The sequence below is a fragment of the Rana temporaria genome, chromosome 9 (assembly GCF_905171775.1).
Source record: "Rana temporaria chromosome 9, aRanTem1.1, whole genome shotgun sequence".
In the NCBI taxonomy this organism is placed as follows: Eukaryota; Metazoa; Chordata; class Amphibia; order Anura; family Ranidae; genus Rana; species Rana temporaria.
The window spans coordinates 137,874,922-137,895,357 of record NC_053497.1 but is presented as its reverse complement, the minus strand read 5'-3'; the positions used below and the strand labels follow the sequence as shown (position 1 = coordinate 137,895,357).

At 43.1% G+C, this 20,436-nt stretch overlaps 1 protein-coding gene across 1 annotated transcript in view; it reads right to left on the bottom strand.

Annotated features, from left to right (window-relative positions):
• Window positions 1-20,436, bottom strand: part of HMCN2 (hemicentin 2) — a 345,628-nt gene that overhangs the window by 217,817 nt on the left and 107,375 nt on the right. The window contains 3 exon segments of the mRNA XM_040325278.1: window positions 15,077-15,226; window positions 17,604-17,717; window positions 17,800-17,927. Of these exon segments, the coding sequence (XP_040181212.1) occupies window positions 15,077-15,226; window positions 17,604-17,717; window positions 17,800-17,927 (392 nt within the window).

Genomic DNA, 20,436 nt, shown 5'->3' with positions numbered 1-20,436 from the left:
GCGCCAATCCGTGGCAGCATACTACCTGCCTGGAAATTATTAGCTAGATTCAGTTAGGCCCCTTTCACATTGAGGAGTTTTTCAGGCGGTACAGCGCTAAAAATAGCGCTGCTATCCCGCCTGAAAAACTCCTGCCCAGCTACCTCAATGTGAAAGCCGAAGGGCTTTCACACTGAGGCGATGCGCTGGCAGGAGACAAAAAAATCTCCTGTCAGCAGCATCTTTGGAGCGGTGAGAGGAGCGGCGTGTATACCGCTCCTTCACCGCTCCTTCCCATTGAAAACAATGGGAAACCGCGGCAATACCGCCCGCAATGCGCCTCTATATAGGCGCATTGCGGGCGGTATTAACCCTTTATCGGCCGCTAGCGGGGGTTAATACCGCACCGCTAGCGGCTGATTTCCACGGCAATCCCGGCGGTATAGCGCTGCTACTTTTAGCGGCGTTATACCGCCACCGCGGCTCCCGCCCCAGTCTGAAAGGGGCCTAAGAGTTAGGCCGGCGTATCAGTAGATACGCCGACCTAACTCGGAATCTGCGAAGACCTAAGTTTAAGTGTATTCTCAAACAGAGATACACTTAAACCTATCTAAGATAGGACGGCTTGCGCCATCCTATCTTAGGGTGCAATATTTAGGCTGGCCGCTAGGTGGCGCTTCCATTGCGGTCGGCGTAGAATATGTAAATCACTAGATACGCCTATTCACGAACGTACGCCCGGCCGCCGCAGTACAGATACGCCGTTTACGTAACGTATTATCAGGCCTAAAGATATTCCATCAAATAGCTGGAATAGTAATGTTAAAGTATGGCCGCCGTTCCCGCGTCGAAATTCGAACATTTTACGTCGTTTGCGTAAGTCGTCCGTGAATAGGGATTTACGTCATTTACGTCCACGTCTAAACCAATAGGCCCGTGCGGCGTACGTTGCCGCAATGCACACTGGGATATGTAGGCGGACGGCGCATGCGCCGTTCGTAAAATACGTCAATCACGTCGGGTCAAGCTCCATTAACATAAAACACGCCCCCTCAGCTAAATTTGAATTAGGCGCCATTACGCCCGCCTGAATTACGCTACGCCGCCGTAACTTAGCAGGCAAGTACTTGCCTCGCTAACTTACGGCGGCGTAGTGTAAACACGATACGCTACGCCGCCGCAAAGTTAGGACGCCCTCTCTGAATCTAGCTATATGTTTTGTTTCTCTCGTATTCTCTCTTAAAAATTGCAGCAATTCTTCTGGTCTGAAATGATCAATCCATTCTTTTCCATGATATACTCCATTTCCACATTTTCCCAGTCTCCCCTCCCCAGACATCTGTTTCATTACAGAAGTCATTAAAATGATGGATGGTCTCCTGGTTTATGTATGTCTTGGAAGGGTGCTGTCTGTTACCTGGATGAGTGAACTTGTGTTTACTGCTGGCAGTTTATCATTAGTCAGCACCTGACTACTTTATGCATTCCAGAGGCCAGACACTTGGAGGTTTTAACTCAAACTTGGACATAGTTAGCATGTAACAACCTATAATACCCAATTACAATTTATATTTCACTAATGTGACTAAAGACCCTAAAATTGGTGTTTAGTGTAGTATACTTAGCAAAAAAAATTATAATAAAAAAGAGCACAATTGTTGAACAGTGGAAATGATGTAGAAAAAAAAACTTGTATCTTTTTTTTTTTTTTTACTGTCCACTTATAGACTCTAGATTGAATGGAAAGGGGTTAGAACCTTCTATTGTTTGTGTCCCTGCTAGGTAGATCCTTCCTCACTGGTTGTCCTGGAGACTACTTTTACCAGGACATAAAATGATGCATAATTAAAATCATTACAAACGTCATCAGAGGAGAGATGTTGTTTTTTTGCTGTGCGTTATTGCATTATTGTGCATTGAAAATACAGGGCCACCAATACACCAAAATGTGTCAAAGATCGGACATGACACACAATTTGTAATGCCACTATGGCAATGCACTCAACCCTAAAGCCTAGTACACACCACAAGTTTGAAAAACTGACAGCTCCAGTAGGAGCCAATGTACTAACAACTCAATGTTAGTACAGCGATCTCACCCTCTGAGCAGTTGTGCTCTGACACATCCCCCTTCCCTTTCCCTCTGGAGCTGGAACCAAAGGCGGAGAGAGAACTTGTATGTAGATACCAGAGGATGCTGGAAAGTTTAGTCTTAGAGTGGCACTGTACAATATTATTGAATGGATGCAGAACTACAGTATTTATAATTCCCTGGATACAGAGGAGAGAGAGGACTGTTTTTCCTGGGCAAAAGGGGATACTGAGGGGTCTTTGCAGAGAAGAGAGCAAGAGGTGCAGGCCAACTTTCAGGGTCTGGGCCGTACGCCAGAGGAGTCACACAGAGAGTGAGGAAGATAGATTTGCTGTACCCTGTGAGTAACAGAACCAAGTGATTGAGCGACTGCAAGGTTGCTGTGTGTGAGGATATGGAGCAGTACAGACCCATTACTAGGGTGTCTGCACGCAAGCCATGGGGCCTAAGGACTGAGACATCTCTGGAACCCAAAGCCAGAGGAACCCTTTGCTTAGAGAGCCTATAGTTAGGGTGAGCCAGAGAGGAACCATTTGTGAGGACTAGGACTTCTGACCGGGCCTACTACCTGCAAGGAGTAGTGAACTGAACTAAGCATTCTAAACTATTGCCACACACAGTTAATGCTATAGAGACTGCTCTTACCTAAGCAGTTCATCTGTCACTCATCACCCACATTTATACAGGGACAGTGCACCACAGACAAAAGGGCCCCACTGAAATCCGGCTGCTGTTGACTAATCGGCGCCTTGTACTTTTTTAAACTTCCAGCATACCCTTATTAGGCACTTTGAACTCACCCATTAAAGGACTGCAAGCTCAGGGTTCACCCAAGATCACTATTATTATGTTAGCCGATCCTGCTTCTGCCAGTTACTGGTTACATCAGTCCAACTTAATTTAACAGTGCTGCAGTTCATGTAAAATCATCCTGTTATAGGTCAGCGTTCACATATCTAGTTTATTCAGCTTTGACAGTGTTCTGTTGTTGTTTACCAACTTTACACACTGTTTAACAGCCTTGCTATAACATATTTAATTACTCTTTTGTTTGTTGTGGCTTTCTTTCTGTGTGCTGATATAGAGTGCAGGTATACCAACGCTTAATCACACAGACGTGAATGTGTCTCAAGCCACAACCAGTTGTGTCGGTGAGGAACAAGCAGTTTACTGAGTCATGGCAGAACTGAGAACCTGTCATCACCAGTGGCTCCTGTGGTGGTAAGGGTTACACAATACATGTGCATTGCTATGGTCCCTTAGGGTGCCATTCAAATTGCCGCTTGTCAACTCAATGCATTGATAGAAAAATGACCCTAAAGGGAACTCTGGAGAAGTTTAATTTTGCCTTCTATTGTGTTCTTAGGAGAGGAAGTGAAACCCCAAGACCCATTCACATTTCATTCATGCATTTTTTTTTCTTGATGCATTGATGCTAATGCCCCAGTCCAAATGGGCCCTTCGTCAAGCCTCAAAACAACAGAAAAAAATATAGTCACAATTCTTTTGGACAACACAGTACACTGCAATGTACATACATATACAACATGCATTGTGGTATGCTGATGGGCATGTGTGTTGCTTGACACTGTATGTGTGTTGGGGTGCCATTGAGAAAGAATAATGATGCACACATATACCACATTGTATTATGTATGGTAACTCACCATTCAAACTAGAGTTTGTGTGCAGCCGTCTGCAAGAATCTACTAATCTACTGGCAGTTGTAAATAATGCTTGCACACGTGTGCAAACAGCCACACGTGTCAACAGTGGCTGTCAGATTTGTACTCTGTACAAATCAAAGGCAGGCATAACTGCTGTTTGCATGTAATGCTCACCTAAGCAGTTACATGCGAATGCCAACCCTGGACTTAGCCAGTGTGTGTCTAGGGTCAGCCTTTCTGCGAAGTTCCTGGCTGCACACAAATTGGTTGCCGATGTCTTGCTGAAAAAGGTCACCCGGCCGATAAGGTCCCCCCTGTACTGCGAAGGCGCAGCGCTTGCCTCCGAAAATAGCCGAACATGTAGAGCCGAGAGTCAGCTCTAGGCGGCGCCTGTGCACACCAAATTGTGCTACACTTCTGACATCCAGCCTCATTCCTTACCATCCCCGTGGACATGGAGCATGTTAAAAAAAAAAAAAAAAAGAGACAGGTGGCTGAGCGAGCGAAGCAAGGACGTGAGGCCGACTGGCCACTTACAGCAAGGTCCGCGCAGGCGCCGTCTAGAGCTGACTCTTAGCTCTACATGTTCGTCTATTTTCGGAGGCTCAGTTCAGGTTCGTACTGCTCAAGTGACGTGCCTGTGCAGTACAAGGGGCAGAACACCTACTCAGCTACTTTGTAAGCAGCCATTGCAGTGACTGTTGCTGTTGCTGCATCCAGGAATGTACAGAGACAATAATACATTGCTGGCTGCAGTAAATAACATATTTAAAAAGGGCAATTCTACCCATTTACATTTGTGCAGTACATTAATTAACCTGCATCGTAATAAAGTGATATGAAAAAGAGCAATCCTGCTCTCAGTAGTAGTAGTAGATACAGTTCGTCGCCACTCTAGCCAGAGTGGGTGAAGTTCCCCCTGGACAGACTCCTGCCACAAGTCTGGCAGCCGAAGTGTCACTTTAGGTTGCTGGGAGGAACAGGTCTCTGCCACAGATCTGGCTCTAGGGACCTCTGCCACAGGCCTAGTACTTAGATGAGCTGAATGGATCGAGCAAATCCTCCTAGTAGATTAAGTCAGGGTCACCGGTTGACAGTGGAAGTGTACCTGTCAATGTCCCGGTCACCAGATCCCCGATGGTTCGTTCAAGCCCTTTTGGATAACCTGCCTCTGGGTTCTCCTCAAGCCGATCCCCCACCGTGTGGCACACAGCCTGGGATCTCCTCAGTAGAAGGGGGACCCAGTAAGTCACTGGGGCCCCTTAGTATCATCAGTCACCCCAGGCCAGGAGAGCCCAAAGTCTGCAACTCCACGTAGCGTGTGACCCCAGGCCAGGTAGGCCATAGTGGTGGGGCCCGCGATGTGTGCACACCCTGAAGGTGGGTGCCGCACCTGGAACCAGGAACCCGCAAAGAACCAACAAAAATGGCGTCCGCCACAGATATACTCTCCCCCAGCATGCTCCGCGAGGGAAAACTCCTCTAATTGGCTGATGGGGAAAAGTGGCTCTGCCAGAACCCCTCTAGCGCCAAATGTCGCCCAGGGATGGGATCGCATCCCTGGCAAGCAAAATTGATCTACAGGACAGTTCTGGAATGACAGCAGCCCAAATTTTGGAAATTATAAATGGGAGCAAAATAACTCTCCCATTCCCCCACTAACTTTAGTGTAGTGCCCATACTGAAAGTAAGGGGACGCTACATTAAAAAAAAAATTGAATCGTTTTATAACGAATTCCAACTTTTTAGAAGCGGTCGAAAAACCAGATTCAGATAAGCCCCCCACCCTGACAACCACAGCCCAGGGTTCTCGGGAGGAGGCCCTTGTCCCCAACGCCATTTTTTATTTTGGGCCTGGTATGGACTAGGGGGAACCCTACACCGTTTTTTAAATAATTTTTCTATTGCTGGCATTCTTTATCTTTACATTTATCTGCCAGTGGGGAAGCCAGCTGACAGATGATGACTTGTGGTTGTTAAGGACACGGGTGGCCAGCTTCCTGGCCGGCTGCTTAACATTAAGCTATTTCTTTACACAGAATTTGAATTGGTTGATCGTTTTTTGACCAATCCGAATTCTAATCATTCTGAAAAGTTGGCATTCATTAGAAAAATAATAAATTAAACCAATTTTAATGAAAACAAAACCAAATTTTTACGAAAATGAAACACAATGAATCAAATTTCAAAACCAAACTAAACGAATTTCATAACGAAACAAAATTAGTAACATAACAAATTTATCCAAAAGGAAACCAATTTTTCCATTTTGCACATGTCTAAAATTAGATGTAGCCATTTTGTAACACACTACAAAGCACACAATTAACAAACGTAAAGGCAATGCAAAGATATGATTCGGTTGAAAGCAGTAGAGGGCTACAGGACTGTGGCAAATGGGTGGCAGATCCTGGGATCAAAGTGGATCCTCATTGCTGCCTATGGACAAATCCTTTGGGATATAATCACGTTTATCAGATCATGGTACAGGAATACAATTAGACGATTCCGGTCGGATGCAAATGTGGCCTAGGTTTACAAATTTAGTAGATTATGAGACACACAGAAAGAAGAGTGGAAGAGTGGCTGTGGAAACTAAAGTACACACAATCAGAAAATAGCACAAAAAATACTGCTTTCAAAACGGTCGTATGATAATCTGATCATTAGTACACAGCTTTCATCCAAAATTTTCCAAAGGGACAAATAGGAAAAAATTTCTCGTACGATACCAGGTCAGGTGATTTTCATTTAATTAGTACAGTTTTTGTCTGAAAATGCAATACATCATTTCTGAATTTGTATTCCATTGTACGAGAATTTTCATACTTTAGTAACCTCTTAATTTTCGATGGGGAGACTAGCATGAAAAAAATGAACAATCCTTTGTCTGATAATCTCATCATGTGTACTAGGCTTAAGTAACGTAAATGTGAAAAAATAAATATCCACATTGTATGCATCTTCAAGGTAGTCAAAATGAAAAGAAATGCGTTTTACAATTGAATAAAAACTTCCATGTCTTGCAGACAGACAATAACACTCGGCCTCCATATGTCCATGCAGGAAAGCACACCGCAAGCTGACTAGCAGTTCTGCAGGGGTGAAATTGACATTGGCCAGTCCTATCTGAACATCTAAGAAAAGTCTGACAACATAAGGCCAGGCAGCTGAATCATGACACAGCTACGGTGGAATTTCTGGAGAAAGCATAGGAAACAGGAAACAGTACGGATGAAAATGTGTGGAAGAGATTAGCGCAAAAACATGACATTGAAGACTACTAAGATCGAGAGGCTCGTTCTTCTCGAACATGAAACGTCTCCTCTGGGAGCCGGGAACAAAAAGCTTGGTAGCCATACAGAGAAGTGGAAAATAATATCAGTTAAGTGGAATCATGGTGGGCCGAGAAGGAGCCTTAGCGCTTATAATTTAATCAGAGATCAAGAACAATGGCAGAAGGAATTATAGAGTAACTACTTGACATGGTTTATTATGCAGCAATGGTATCCATGGCATAAAAAAACGTAAGAGCTAGACGGATAATCGTAACACTAAGCCTTTGTTCTGACTTCCTGCGTAATAAAAATAAATATACTCATTAAGTGAAAGTGTATCTATCTGAAAGGATGGATTGTACACAATTAGCACTGTGATAAAGTTGAAGGAGATTGGTCTTCACAAGGCTGTGTTGCTCATAGCAACCACATTTTTCCACATTTTTCTTTCGCTTTTTCCCAGAGCAGTACATGTATGTGAGCAGATTACTCATTAGTCGCTATGAGCAACAGGGACTGAGAGACACATTAATAAGGAAGGTCAAGCATTGGTTGGCATGAAGTTGTTCAATTTCTGGGAGGGAGACTGGCTCAAAACGTAATCAAAGACCGCTGTGGCTCTTTGAGCCTTGCCCAGTCCTTCCACAACATATTAAAATCTTCACACAAATTGTGTCTACCTTAAGGCCCATACACACGGTCAGACTTTTTGCCAACAAACTTAAAAATCTGCAAGTTTTCACATTTGTCCGATCGTGTGTACGCGCCATCAGACCAACTTTTTCGGGTTTCATCAGACAAAAAGTTCGGTCTGCAAACGGACAAACTTTTCGGCAACAAAAGTCCGATGGTGCCTAGTCCGACCGTGTGTACAGCAAGCCATCGGACTTTTGTACAAAGTGCAAATACGCATTCTCAGAACCAATGTTAAAATCAACCAACAATAGCAGAAGTTAACCAAAGGGTGGCAGTAAAGAGCAGAAAAGAGCAGAAAAACCATGTGATTTTGGGAAAGTTTTAGAAAAGTTTGCAGAAAAGTCCGAGCGTGTGTATGCGCTATGGGTGTGACCGAACAACTTCCTTCAGACAAAAATCCAAGGGAAAGTTTGTTTGATGTCCGATCGTGTGTACGAGGCTTAATATAGAATTTGATGCCTGATTGTAACTTGATTCCTGCTTGATTAGCCTCCCAATTTGTGCATGATGCCATTGTGGACCCAGTTTACGTAGAGGCTTTTAGATATAATTATTGGCATATACTAAGTGTCAATGCTAAGGCCCCTTGGAGGATCACAAACTACCTAGTTGTCACAAGCAATACTCTAAATCAGGAAAGTTACTTGCTATACATTTGAAATTTATGGCCAGCCTTGGGAACTATTCACAATTTTTTGTGCTAGAAAACCCTAAGGCTGGATTCACACCTATGCATTTTTAGTGCTTTTTGCATTTTGCAGATTTGCACTGCAGAACTATTAACATGGATTCCTATGGAACACGTTCTTTAGTACAAATCTGCAAAATGCAAAAAGCAGTAAAAATGCATAGGTGTGAATCCAGCCTAAAAGGGAATTGGGAGTTCATCTGTTCAGATTAAAGCAACAGGTTTACTGGATAATCCATCCCTCTATTGCTGGTACTAGTGCATGCCGGAAAATTTTGTTTTTATTTTGGATGCATTCGTTAGGCTGATGTTTTTTTTTTTTTTTGTATTCCGCCTGGTTAGTTTTCGGGACTCGTTTTGTTCCTTTGGGATTCATTTCATATATTCGTAATACAGCGTGGATTCGAAAATGTTTTCCAATACCTTTATTTTTACCTTTACATTTTTTTCGGACGGAACCAAATTCATTATGAATAAATAGCTGGTTGTGAAAGAGCAGGCAGCCTCTGCGTCCTTAACAACCATGACTCATCTGCAGCCAGCGGAATGTAAACAAAAAAAGTGCTTCTTTCCCGCAAATTTGGCCCGGCGGTTGTGGGGATGTGAGGTGGTGGTTTAACCACTTTACAACCGGAGGCTGTATTTTACCGTCCTCGGCTTTGTGCGGTGATATCTGAATGATCAGGCATCATTTAGATATCACCGTCTTCAGCCGCCGATTCTGTGCACTATAAGAACGATCAAAGCGGCAAGTCCGCCGCTTGATTGTTCTTATAGGCGGCGGGAGGGGACGTCCCACCCTCTCGCCGCCATCCGGTGCTTCCCTGGGCTCTCCCGTGCCATCGGGGGCCCGGAGAGCGAATCGGCCAGCGCTGTCTGGAAAGCATAGAGATGACTGGTGACCAGATGGTTACCAGTCATCTCTATGACGGTCGGAGGTCCGGGCGCGACGTCACGCCCGGTACCCGCAAGTAAACAAAGCCGCAATTGCGGCTGTCGGCATGTGATCAGTGAATTTTTTTCACCAATTTCATGCTTGTAAGCCTGGAGGAGAGATGTGGGATCTTATTGACCCCACATCTCTCCATAAAGAGGACCTGACACAGTGATTCCTATTACAAGGGATGTTTACATTCCTTGTAATAGGAATAAAAGTGATAAAAAAAAAAGTAAAAAACAATGTAAAAAAAAAAAAATGGTAGCTCTCGCGCAGAAGCGAACACGCATGCAAGTCCAGCCCACATATGTAAACGTCGTTGAAACCCCACATGTGAGGTATCGTCGCATGCGTGCAACAGTTCTAGCACTAGACCTCCTCTGTAACTCAAAAATAGTAACCTGTAAAAAAATGTAAAGCGTCGCTTATGGAGATTTTTACGTACCGAAGTTTGGCGCCATTCCATGAGTGTGCGCAATTTTAAAGTGTGACATGTTAGGTATCTATTTACTCGGTGTAACATCATCTTTCACATTATACAAAAAAATTGGCCTAACTTTACTGTTTTGTTATTTTTTAATTCATGAAACAGTTTTTTTCCCTAAAAGGAGTTTTTAGGCGAGGCCGTGGCTTCGGCCGGACACCATGGACTAGGCCGCGGCCTTGCCTAAAAACTCCTGCCCGCAGCTCCCCAGCACCACGCCGGTCCTGAGGAGCTGCGGGCGGGAGTTTTTAGGCGAGGCCGTGGCCTAGTCCACGAGGTCGGGCGCTGCGGACTAGGCCGAAGCCGCGGCCTCGCCTAAAAACTCCCGCCCACAGCTCCTCAGGGCCGGCGTGGTGTCCACATAAAAAAAAAATCGCCCAGCTGTACATGTGACTATCATTTCTCCTACAATGCAGGCTGGGTATGTCAGTGACCCATCACCAAGTCAGAGCACTGTTACACAGCTCAGTGAGATCAGAGCTAAAGGGAGCAATTAACTGCTGACACTAATCATCTTTTTAGTTATGTGTAGGGAGTGTTCTTCCCACTGGCCACCAATGTATAGGGTAATTCTTCACAAAAAACATCAAAAATATTTTTTCCACTAAACCACCAGTGTAATAGGGGACTTACTGACTTACCAGTTTAAAAAGGGACTTACTGACTTGCCAGTGTAATAGGGGACTTACTGACTTACCAGTGTAATAGGGGACTTACTGACTTACCAGTGTAATAGGGGACTGCTGACCTCCAATGTAGGAAAGTCTTGACCCAATGCCAATCAGTCTAAGGGGATTCTTCTCTCACAGACCACCAATCTAAGGGGGCCCATCACTACTGAACACCAATGTAAGGGGCCCATTTTCCACTGACAACCAATATAATGAAGATCCACAATGTAATGAAAAAACAAGAGTTGAGCTTTAAGCAGTAAGTGGAAGAACTACTTCAGTGTGTATATCGACAGCCAGGAGGCAAGTGGCAGTCAGGCGGTCTATAGCAGCCAATATGTTATAATGTGCCTTATGGAATGGCCCCCTCTGTCCCTAATACTCAATGTTGATAAAAAAAATTGTGTATTCCAGATCTGTCTTGGGTCTTTAAATGCCTGTTGAGTTATTCATGTCCTTCTGAACTAGACCCTTCATTTCCTAATGGACCTGTAATGTCTGGGTGCCCTCCCAGGGCTAAGTTTCCTCTTTCATCAAGATGTTACAAGTCTACCATTACAGGCTCTAAAGCATTTTCCAGCTGTACCTTGTGGATTAGACACAGGAACAAGGCTGGAAGATGTATGTTATTGTCAGGAGATTACACAGGCGAAAGATAGACTGAAGCCATGTGCAAATTCCGCAGTAAAAGTAAAGCTTTGACATCCCAATTGTTTTGGTAGCGAAAGGCAGACAGCATGCGAACTAGAAAGCAATAAAATGTTATAAAACGATTCGTCATGAGTCCATGCTGATAACTAATAATGATAATGTTTTCATTACTAAAATCTTGGATATAGTCCCTTATCCCCTCCACTAGCTTGCAGACTATTGATGTTAGGCTAATTGGCCTGAAGTTCCCAGGGATATATCTTGGCCCTTTTTTAAATATTGGTGCCACGTTGGCTTTTCTTCAATCAGCTGGTACCATTCCAGTCAGTAAACTGTCCATAAAAATTATGAACAATGGTCTAGCTAGCACATGACTGGTCCTGGTGACTTATTTATGTTAAGTGTTTCAAGTCTATTTCTGATATTGTCTTCTGTTAGCCATGAGGATGCATTCTGTGACATTTTCTTAACATTACAGTCTTGGTTACTATATCCACCCCCTTCCCCTTTTCCTCTGAGGAGAAGAATGCATTTAAAACCTTTGCCTTCTCCTTGTCTTTTGTAACCAAATTCTCATCATCATCCAATATGTTCTGGCCTCACTTTCTTATTGTTAATATATTTTAAAAAATGTATTGTTTTTTTTCTCTCTTACGCTATGTGCCTTTCGTGGTCTATTTTAGCTGACCTGATTGAGGTCTTACATTTCTTATTGCATTCTTTGTATTGTTAGAATGCTGACAATGACCCCATCAGTCTTATATTTTTTGAAGGCCTTTTCTTTTGCTTTTATATGCATTTTTAGATTATAGTTCATCCACCCAGGATTAATTTTAGCTCTTTTAAACGTATTTCCCATCAGAATGCACTGGCCAATACCTTTATTTAGTATGCTCTTAAAGCACTCACATTTTTCCTAGGATTTTATCTAATTTAATATCGTCTTGTTATTACAATGTGAATGTTATAATATAAAAGTGTATGCTGTGACCATAAATTTCCTCGGCTAGATTCCAGGGGGGCTCCTCAAATCTGGGATTATGTGGATTCACTTCCTGAGAAGTGTGCTCTGCTACATAGTTGGCAAGGTTGAAGACATTGGTCCATCCAGTTTTACCTGTATGTGTATGTTTAATGCTTTGCCATTTTCAATATCCCTGTAAATTGTGTGTGCTATGAAACACATCTGAAAGTTTTTTAATTTATTCAAACTCCTTGCTGACACCACCAACTGTGGAAGGGAATTCCCAATCCTTACTACTACCCTTACAGTAAAGAATCCCCAATCCTTACTACTACCCTTACAGTAAAGAATCCTTACTCAGTTTTAGACTGAACTGCTTCTCTTCAAACTTCATTGTGTGGCGGTGTGTCTTCTTTAGAGACCTCAGATTAAATAGTTTTCTCCCAGTGATACAGGCCCCTTTAAAGATTTATACATTGTGAGCATATCCCCCTCTTAAGCATCTCTTCTCCAGGTAAAATATGTTAAATGTTTGTAGGCATTCCTCATAATTATAGTCCTCCAGCTCTCGTACTAGCTTTGTTGCCCTTTTCAGGGCTTTCTCTAGTTCCAGCAATCCTTCCTGAGGATTGGTGGCCAAAACTGGACGGTATACTTAAGATGTGGCCAAACCAGAGTTTTTTAAAGTGGTAGAATTAATGCTTGCTAGCCTTGCTTGCTGAAGCTTGGCATTGCATGCTATTGCTAAGTTGATGATCTACTTAAACCCCCAGATCCTTTTCCCTTTTCGAGTCCCCCAGAGGTTCTCCCCCTAGCACTATCACTTTGAGCCATGCACAAGCGCAACACTATCTCTTGCTGTCACAGATGACCTCGGCAACTGCAAGGTTCTCTCCTGTCACAACCACTGAACTCATTTGATCAGTGGAGAAAATACGCATGTGCAGAGCTCACAAGAACAGCCACACTCCCTTCTATCTTGCTAGGAGGCACTTGTCCTAACAGCTGGTTTGTCCTGGAAAGAATTACAGGACGGAGCTGTGATATGAAAACTATTACAAGTGATGGGGGCAGGCATATTTTTTAAATTGGATTTGTTAAAATGTATGGAATGCTGTTTGTGGACTGCATAGAGTCGTTTTTTATAAAGTTGAACTAATCGCTTAAATAAAAAAAAACTATGGTAGAGAAACACCCTTCAAATAAAGGGGGAAAAAAGGCTTAGAAATTGTGTCTAAACATCTCAAAAAGCTAAATCAAGAGTTCCCACTTTGACAAACTTTTAACAAAAAAAATTCTTTGCTAATTTTGCAGTTAGATCACATTTTAGCCAAAAATCCCACTACTCAGCCCTAGTCCAGATTGTGATACGACCATTGTTTATACATCAGGGGTGCACATCCAGTGGCCTCGAGGCCTCTTGCGCTGGAATGGCTGTTTGGCAATCCCAGATCGCAGGTTGATGATCCGCTTTCCAAGAGCATCAGTGTTGTGAATGAAGCCAGCGTTAGAGGAAGCAAGCGACCATGGAGCACACCCACATAAGCCGATGCTTCCTGTATAGCACCGGCTCCTGTCACTGGCAGACTAATAACAAATGCACTCTGCCTGGGAGGGCAACAGCAGGCCATACCGGTTATTAAAGGTAAGTCTATTACTAAAACCACAATGTATATATGGGCATATCGGTTCTGCAGTGGTTACTGGGCTGCTTTCAAACTGATCCGCAGGTGTAGCGCAGTACACATGAGGGTTACCTGCACTGAGCCATAGACTTCTGTTATAACCTGTAGGTTTGATGCAGTTTACCTGCAGGAAAGCCGCAGGTGTACTGCACTGCACACGTAGTATTGGGTTAACCGCGGCACATCAGTGTGAAAGCAGCCTTAGGCCCCTTTCACACAATCTGTTGAACCCAATCAAACCCTCCATTCACCTCTATGGAGCTGCAGATGTAAACTGACTAGTGTCCGTTTACATCTGCCTACCTCCAATCTGCAAAAAATAAAAAAAAACTGAAGGGGATCCATCCCCTTCCATCTGGCTGGATCAGATCGGAGGGCCCAGAGAGTACAACGGGGGTGCAGAGCGGACACAGACCTGTCATCCACTGGCTCCGCTTATTGTGGCCCACGACCAGTTACCAAGTCGCTTAAGTGGCCCTCACTCTTCAAAAGGTTGGTCAACCCTGATATACACAATTGCTTGGTGGACTTATGTTTCAGCTGTGGTTCACAGAGTATGTCACTCTAGCTTAGAGAATAATACACTCATTACTTGTTAAGTCTTGATCATAGTATTGTAATTATCTCCAAGCAGCCTTTAAAGCCTCAGATTACAAAAGCAGCCTAAATGCCATGAACCATCCCAGGCTGGAAAGGAAACAATAAACCCCTAGGGAGAGACAAAAGTTGAAAAGTGTTTCCAACCGGGTCAGAGTCGGTAGCACCAGCACCACTTCAATAGAGGGATTGTATTCCTTCATTGCCGCTGCGAGGGAGAGCAGAGCATTAATATATGTAGACCTGGAGCTCAGAGTAGCAAGGCTGTAATATTGGGGCCTTAACAGAAGGCTTTGAAAAGTCCTTGCTAACGATGGTACAAAGACGAGCAGCCGTAGGCACTGGGTTTCGAGGGGATGCCAAGGGACTTGGAAGCTTTTTGAAAATTTAAACGTCTAAATGTTTTGAAAGAAAAAAGCCATCAAAAATAAATGTTAGACAGTTATCATAAGGTTCTTTCCTTTGTAGATTGTACAAGCGTGACTGGCATAAGATTTTACAGCGTGTAACAAAATAAATGACTAAATGTTACGCTCAATCTTGTTTAATTGTCCTCTAACCAGAAACAGCTCAGTTTTCACAAATCATAAGTGAACTATACATGTAAGGATGCTCAGATTCACAAACGTGACATTAAACAAAATACATCTATACGACTAAGGAATGAAGAATAACTGGTTTACTTACTGCCAACTTCTACGTGGATGATATCAGATGATGTTCCTGCCTCATTAGAGGCCACACAAGTGTATTCCCCAGCATCCTCTGCTGTCACTTCCTGCAATGTCAGAGTCCCCCCATGGGAGCCGCTAATAAGGCCTGTTACTTCCTTGTCACCTGAAATCGCACCACAACCATTATGAATTCAACAGTGGCCCAAGGTACATGAAATTGTCAAGCAGCATTGGTATTACAGTTTGTCATGGTGTTAGCATAGCAGGCAATTAGGGTCTCTCTCAGTGGGGTGGAATTGCAATGACCACAGAAAGTGAGCTTCCTTTTAATGCATGTCATATATTAATACCAGGGTATTTGACGTCACAAACTAAGAGATTGGTACCATTGTCATGGAGATAGTGTGAATGTAATGGTGCTCTAAAGTCAACCCTGATGTAGTGCACAGTGAAAATAACTAAAGATGATCTGTGCTAAAATAACTAAATTACTGACAGAAATGATCCTAAACAATCATGTGCAAACAAATATCCCCTAAAGTCCTGGAAAGAAAGAAAGAGAGGAAACGATATCTTGGTATATATCCTGCTTATCACATACAAGCAAGTGTGGATTGAGATCAAGTGCATATTGATGAAGGAAGATCTATGAGTGTACCCACGGACATTATGTACTACCTTCTTTATCCAGGACTCTATCATCATTTAGGGGCTATTTGTTTGCACATGATTGTTTAGGATCATTTATGTCAGTAATTTAGTTATTTTAGCACAGATCATCTTCAGTTATTTTCACTGTGCACTACATCAATGTTGATTTTAGTGCACCATTACATTCACACTATTACAAATTTTTGGTCACAGATTACTCTGAATGGTTGCAGATGCTATCATTTGTTCATCCTTTTGTTTGTTTCATTCATTTGACAATTAGTAACACTTTAGTATCAATTTCTATTGTCATGGAGATGGTGTGTGAGTGTTGGCTTGCATGACACCTGGAACACTTCACCATTGAGTTGGATGCATATGCATGTTTTCTGTTGGGCCTTGTGGTGGCTGCTGGAAGTAAAAATGATTAGGGTTCAGTGTTCGATGCGAAGGCTTTAGTCCTGTTTGACTGTCCTTTAAAGGAGGGGCATAACCAAATGATGTCCACTCAGTATGTGGCATTTTATAGGAAAAGCCACCAGATCTTCTGGTTAATAGATAACCTCTCTTGTGTTAGGAATTAGGCTGCTATTGCAGTTACCATTGCTCTTCCTGTAAATAAGTTCTTTCTGACCCCACGATAAAATAAAAGTTCAGAACTAAGGGCCAGATTCACAAACGAGATACGACGGCGTATCTACTGATACGCCGTCGTATCTCTGTTTCTAACTATGCGACTGATTCATAGAATCAGTTACGCATAGCTAGCCCTAAGATCCGACAGGTGTAATTGAATTACACTGTCGGATCTTAAGGATGCAATTCTAGGCCGGCCGCTAGGTGGCGAGGCCATTGCGGCCGGGGTAGAATATGCAAATGAAGACTTACGGCGATCCCCGAACGTCCCGAACGGCCCGTCGATCTAAATCTACGTAGTTTCCGTCGAGTTACGCCGCGTAAAACTAGGGCTGAGCCCTAGTTCTCTTAAGCCATGGTAAGTATGGCTGTCGTTCCCGCGTCGAAATTTAAACATCAACGTCGTTTGCGTAAGATGTCCGTGAATGGCGCTGGACGCCATTTACGTTAACGTCTAAGCAAATGACGTTGGTGCGACGTCAGTTAGCGCAATGCACGTCGGGTAATTTACCCGACGGAGCATGCGCAGTACGTCTGGCGCGGGAGCGCGCCTAATTTAAATGGGACTCGCCCCATTCGATTGGGCCCGCCTTGCCCTGGACGGATTTAAGTTACACCGCTGCAAATTTCCAGGTAAGTGCTTTGTGGATCGGGCACTAACTTGTGTAATTTGCGGCAGTGTAACTTAAATCAGAAAAGTTACGTTGCGCCCGCTGGTTGTGAATCTGGCCCAAAATACTCCCTCTGGTAAGGTTTAAGCCTCCCATGTACATAGTGTTGGGTGTCTGTGTCCCCCATTACGTACATTCATTGTACTAATTTTGCTTAAAAGAACAATACCATTGAGGTTAAAAACAATACTGAATTCAAAGTTGTATCTGCATTCTCCTTTTTTGTAACTCGCGTAGGTTTTAATGACTTTTTACTTTCAGGCAGAAAGTGGAAGACCCCTTCCTATGCCTACTGTAGATCATCAGGGGCTCCCTGACTGATACCACGACCAGTTGGAGGCCTTGGAGATGTTGGATTACCTTCCTGTTCCACCGGTAACACTGAAAAAAGTAGGAAGAAATCTCCCTCAAGGGGATACAGACAGAAATAAAATCCATGGGACTGAAACCAAAACACACTGCATATATAGGATTGTACTGATATTTTACTGGTCCAAAAACAATATGGTACAGTTTAGGAAGATCATTGTCTTTTTAGAAAATCAACCACACAGGTTGCAGCATGAAAAACACAGCTCTTACCTTTGTACCATATGACCAGTGGCTCAGGCAGCCCCTCAGTGCTACATTCTAACACGGTGTCTTCTCCTATGGGCACCTGCAGCAAAGGCTTTACAGCGGTGGCTTTAGGACGTTCTGCCAAGTATAATGCCAGGATTAATCAAATGTTATATTTAAAGAGCCACCCAATAAGAAGGCTTTAGAGCTAAGCACTTACCAGTGTATACTAGAGTTACTGACTGCACATCTGTCCCTAAATCATTGGAAGCCACGCAGCTGTAATTCCCAGAATCCTCCTGGCTGGCATCTCTAATCAATAGGATGTTACGGTCAATTATTGTGTGTCTGTATTACAAAGAAAAAACAGAGAATAATTTTAAAGTAGGGTTCCTCTTACTTAATTTATTCTGTGGGTCAATTCAAACCCCTACTGATCCCATGAACACAAAGTCCATTCTATGAGGCTAATTCTGTATACAATCTTTCTTGACAGCTTTTAAAGGGAATGCATGGTCCTTTTATTGTACAAACATGTAAATAAAATAAATCAGATTATAATGTCTTAATGTTTTTTTAAACCTTGCTATGTACAGCTTGTAATCATATGTACATCATAGCAGCCATATTTTCTCATCCCATACTCTGCTTCGTAGTGCTACTCAAGTGTTGTACTTTACGGCTCCTTCTCACAATGCAAGTATGTGATTCAGCCTACTTAAAAATAATGGACTTCCAGTGTATTTGATGGCTTACATAACAGTTGTAAATAGAGAGAAAACATTTCTATTTATTACAATAACAAAATATGGAAGCGCAAACTTATGAAAAAAATAAATAAAAATCAGATATGCCAAGACTTCCATTAAAGAAAATCTATGCTTTGTCCATGCCAGGCAAAGCAACAGGTTCACATTAATGGTGGCCCCTATAGTAGCACACACTCAACTTTTCTTTTGTCCTTCAACACCGGCTACCAGGAATGAAAAGAAATGCCCTGTACTTCTGGGTATAGGGATCACGTGTCTCACTCCCCTTCCTCCCATATGAAAGCACTCATGCTTGTCAACTGGCTATTTGGACACAATCAACAGAGTTATCACATGGAGTCTCCGCGCTCCTTCCTCAGTCCTGTGTAAGCTCAAACTAGGATCAGCTTGGAATGTACACAGGTCTACTCATCCTCACTTTTGCTGAGTAATGAAGAGGCAGAATAGAGTAAGGAACTAGTAGGTATAAGCTGCGGACTTTAAAGTGAACATATTCCTTTGTTTTGCAAAGGCAAAGTCCTTAAAAGCAGAACCTCCCAAAGTGACCTCTCCAGCAGTGGCAGCTGGTGCTCCAAATTTTTGGGGGGAGCACATGTGCTCCCACTGTGGAGACTCTTCAAATTTAGAGTTATGGCCCGTACGCACAATCTGAAATTCAGAGAGCAAAAGTCCGATGTGAGCTTTTGAACGGAAATTCCGACCGTGTGTATGCTCCATCGGACTTTTGCGGTCAGAATTTCCACCAGCAAAAGATTAAGAGCTGGTTCTCAAATTTTCAGACGGAAAAAATTCCTATCGGAAAATCGTCTGTAGCAATTCCAGAAGCATTGAATTTCATTTTCTCGGCTCGTCGTGGTGTTGTACGTCACCGTGTTCTTGCCGGTCGAAAGTTCAGAAAACTTTTGTGTGGCCGTGTGTATGCAAGCCAAGCTTGAGCGGAATTCCGTCGGAAAAACCATCCAAGGTTTTTCCGACAGGAAATGCGATCGTGTGTAAGGGGCATTAGGGTTTGCAGGATACAGGGTGTCTTGGAGGGGGCCTTGCGCATGTATTTGCAAATGTGTGCAACTAAACCTGTTTTTAACACATACTGTTAGACAGGTTAATTTGGTTGATCGTAGGCTGGTTGGCAAGTTGAGCTTGGGAATTCTTTGGTTTTATTTGACATGCGTTTGCCCTTCCAGTGCTCCTTGCTGTGAAGACCAGTTATAGGTGGGGGCAGGGACCTTTTTTTCCTTGGAATATTAAACTGAGTTTTCTTTTGCAATAAAAGTCTACCTGCTAGCAATTATTTTTTTAACACGCTATAGCTCCGCTTTAAGGCACACATTGCATTGATGACTTAACATATTTCCTCACTGCACATACACTATACTATCTCTTTAAGCAGGGGTGTTGTTTGCACTGTCTGACACAAAGATAATCGATAAAAGAAAGATTTGTTAATCTCTATATAAAATATAATTATGAAAAAAACAAAAACAAGCAAATATGTTAGGTCACAAAAATGACTTTTCGATAAAAGTTCTGAAAAAGACTAGGCCTGTGTGTTTCAGGCTGATCAGCGTGAGACTTCCTGGACTAACAGTGGCGTTCTGTGCCTCCATTCCACTCCTTCCAGCAAACAGTCACTACAACTGGCGGAGCCTGCAGGACGGTGGGACCTCCCAGGGCTAAGTGCTTCATGATGAGCACAATTATTATCATCTTTTTATGAGTGTTTTTAATCCTATGCTCAATAAAATCCTACATTAATACTATACCTTTTCTTCCTTTACATGTCTTTCATCGTTGGACACACTCTTAGGATGGCTGCTGCTTACAATAACTTCACTTATGATTGATGGTCTTATGGACTTAGGGCCAGATCCACAAAAGGGATACGACGGCGTATCGGCTGATACGCCGTCGTATCCCTGTTTCTAACTATGCGGCTGATTCATAGAATCAGTTATGCATAGCTAGTCCTAAGATCCGACAGGTGTAATGGACTTACACTGTCGGATCTTAGGATGCAGTACCGCGGCCGCCGCCGGGGGCATTTCTCATCGTAATCCAGCGTCGGGTATGCAAATTAGCACTTACGG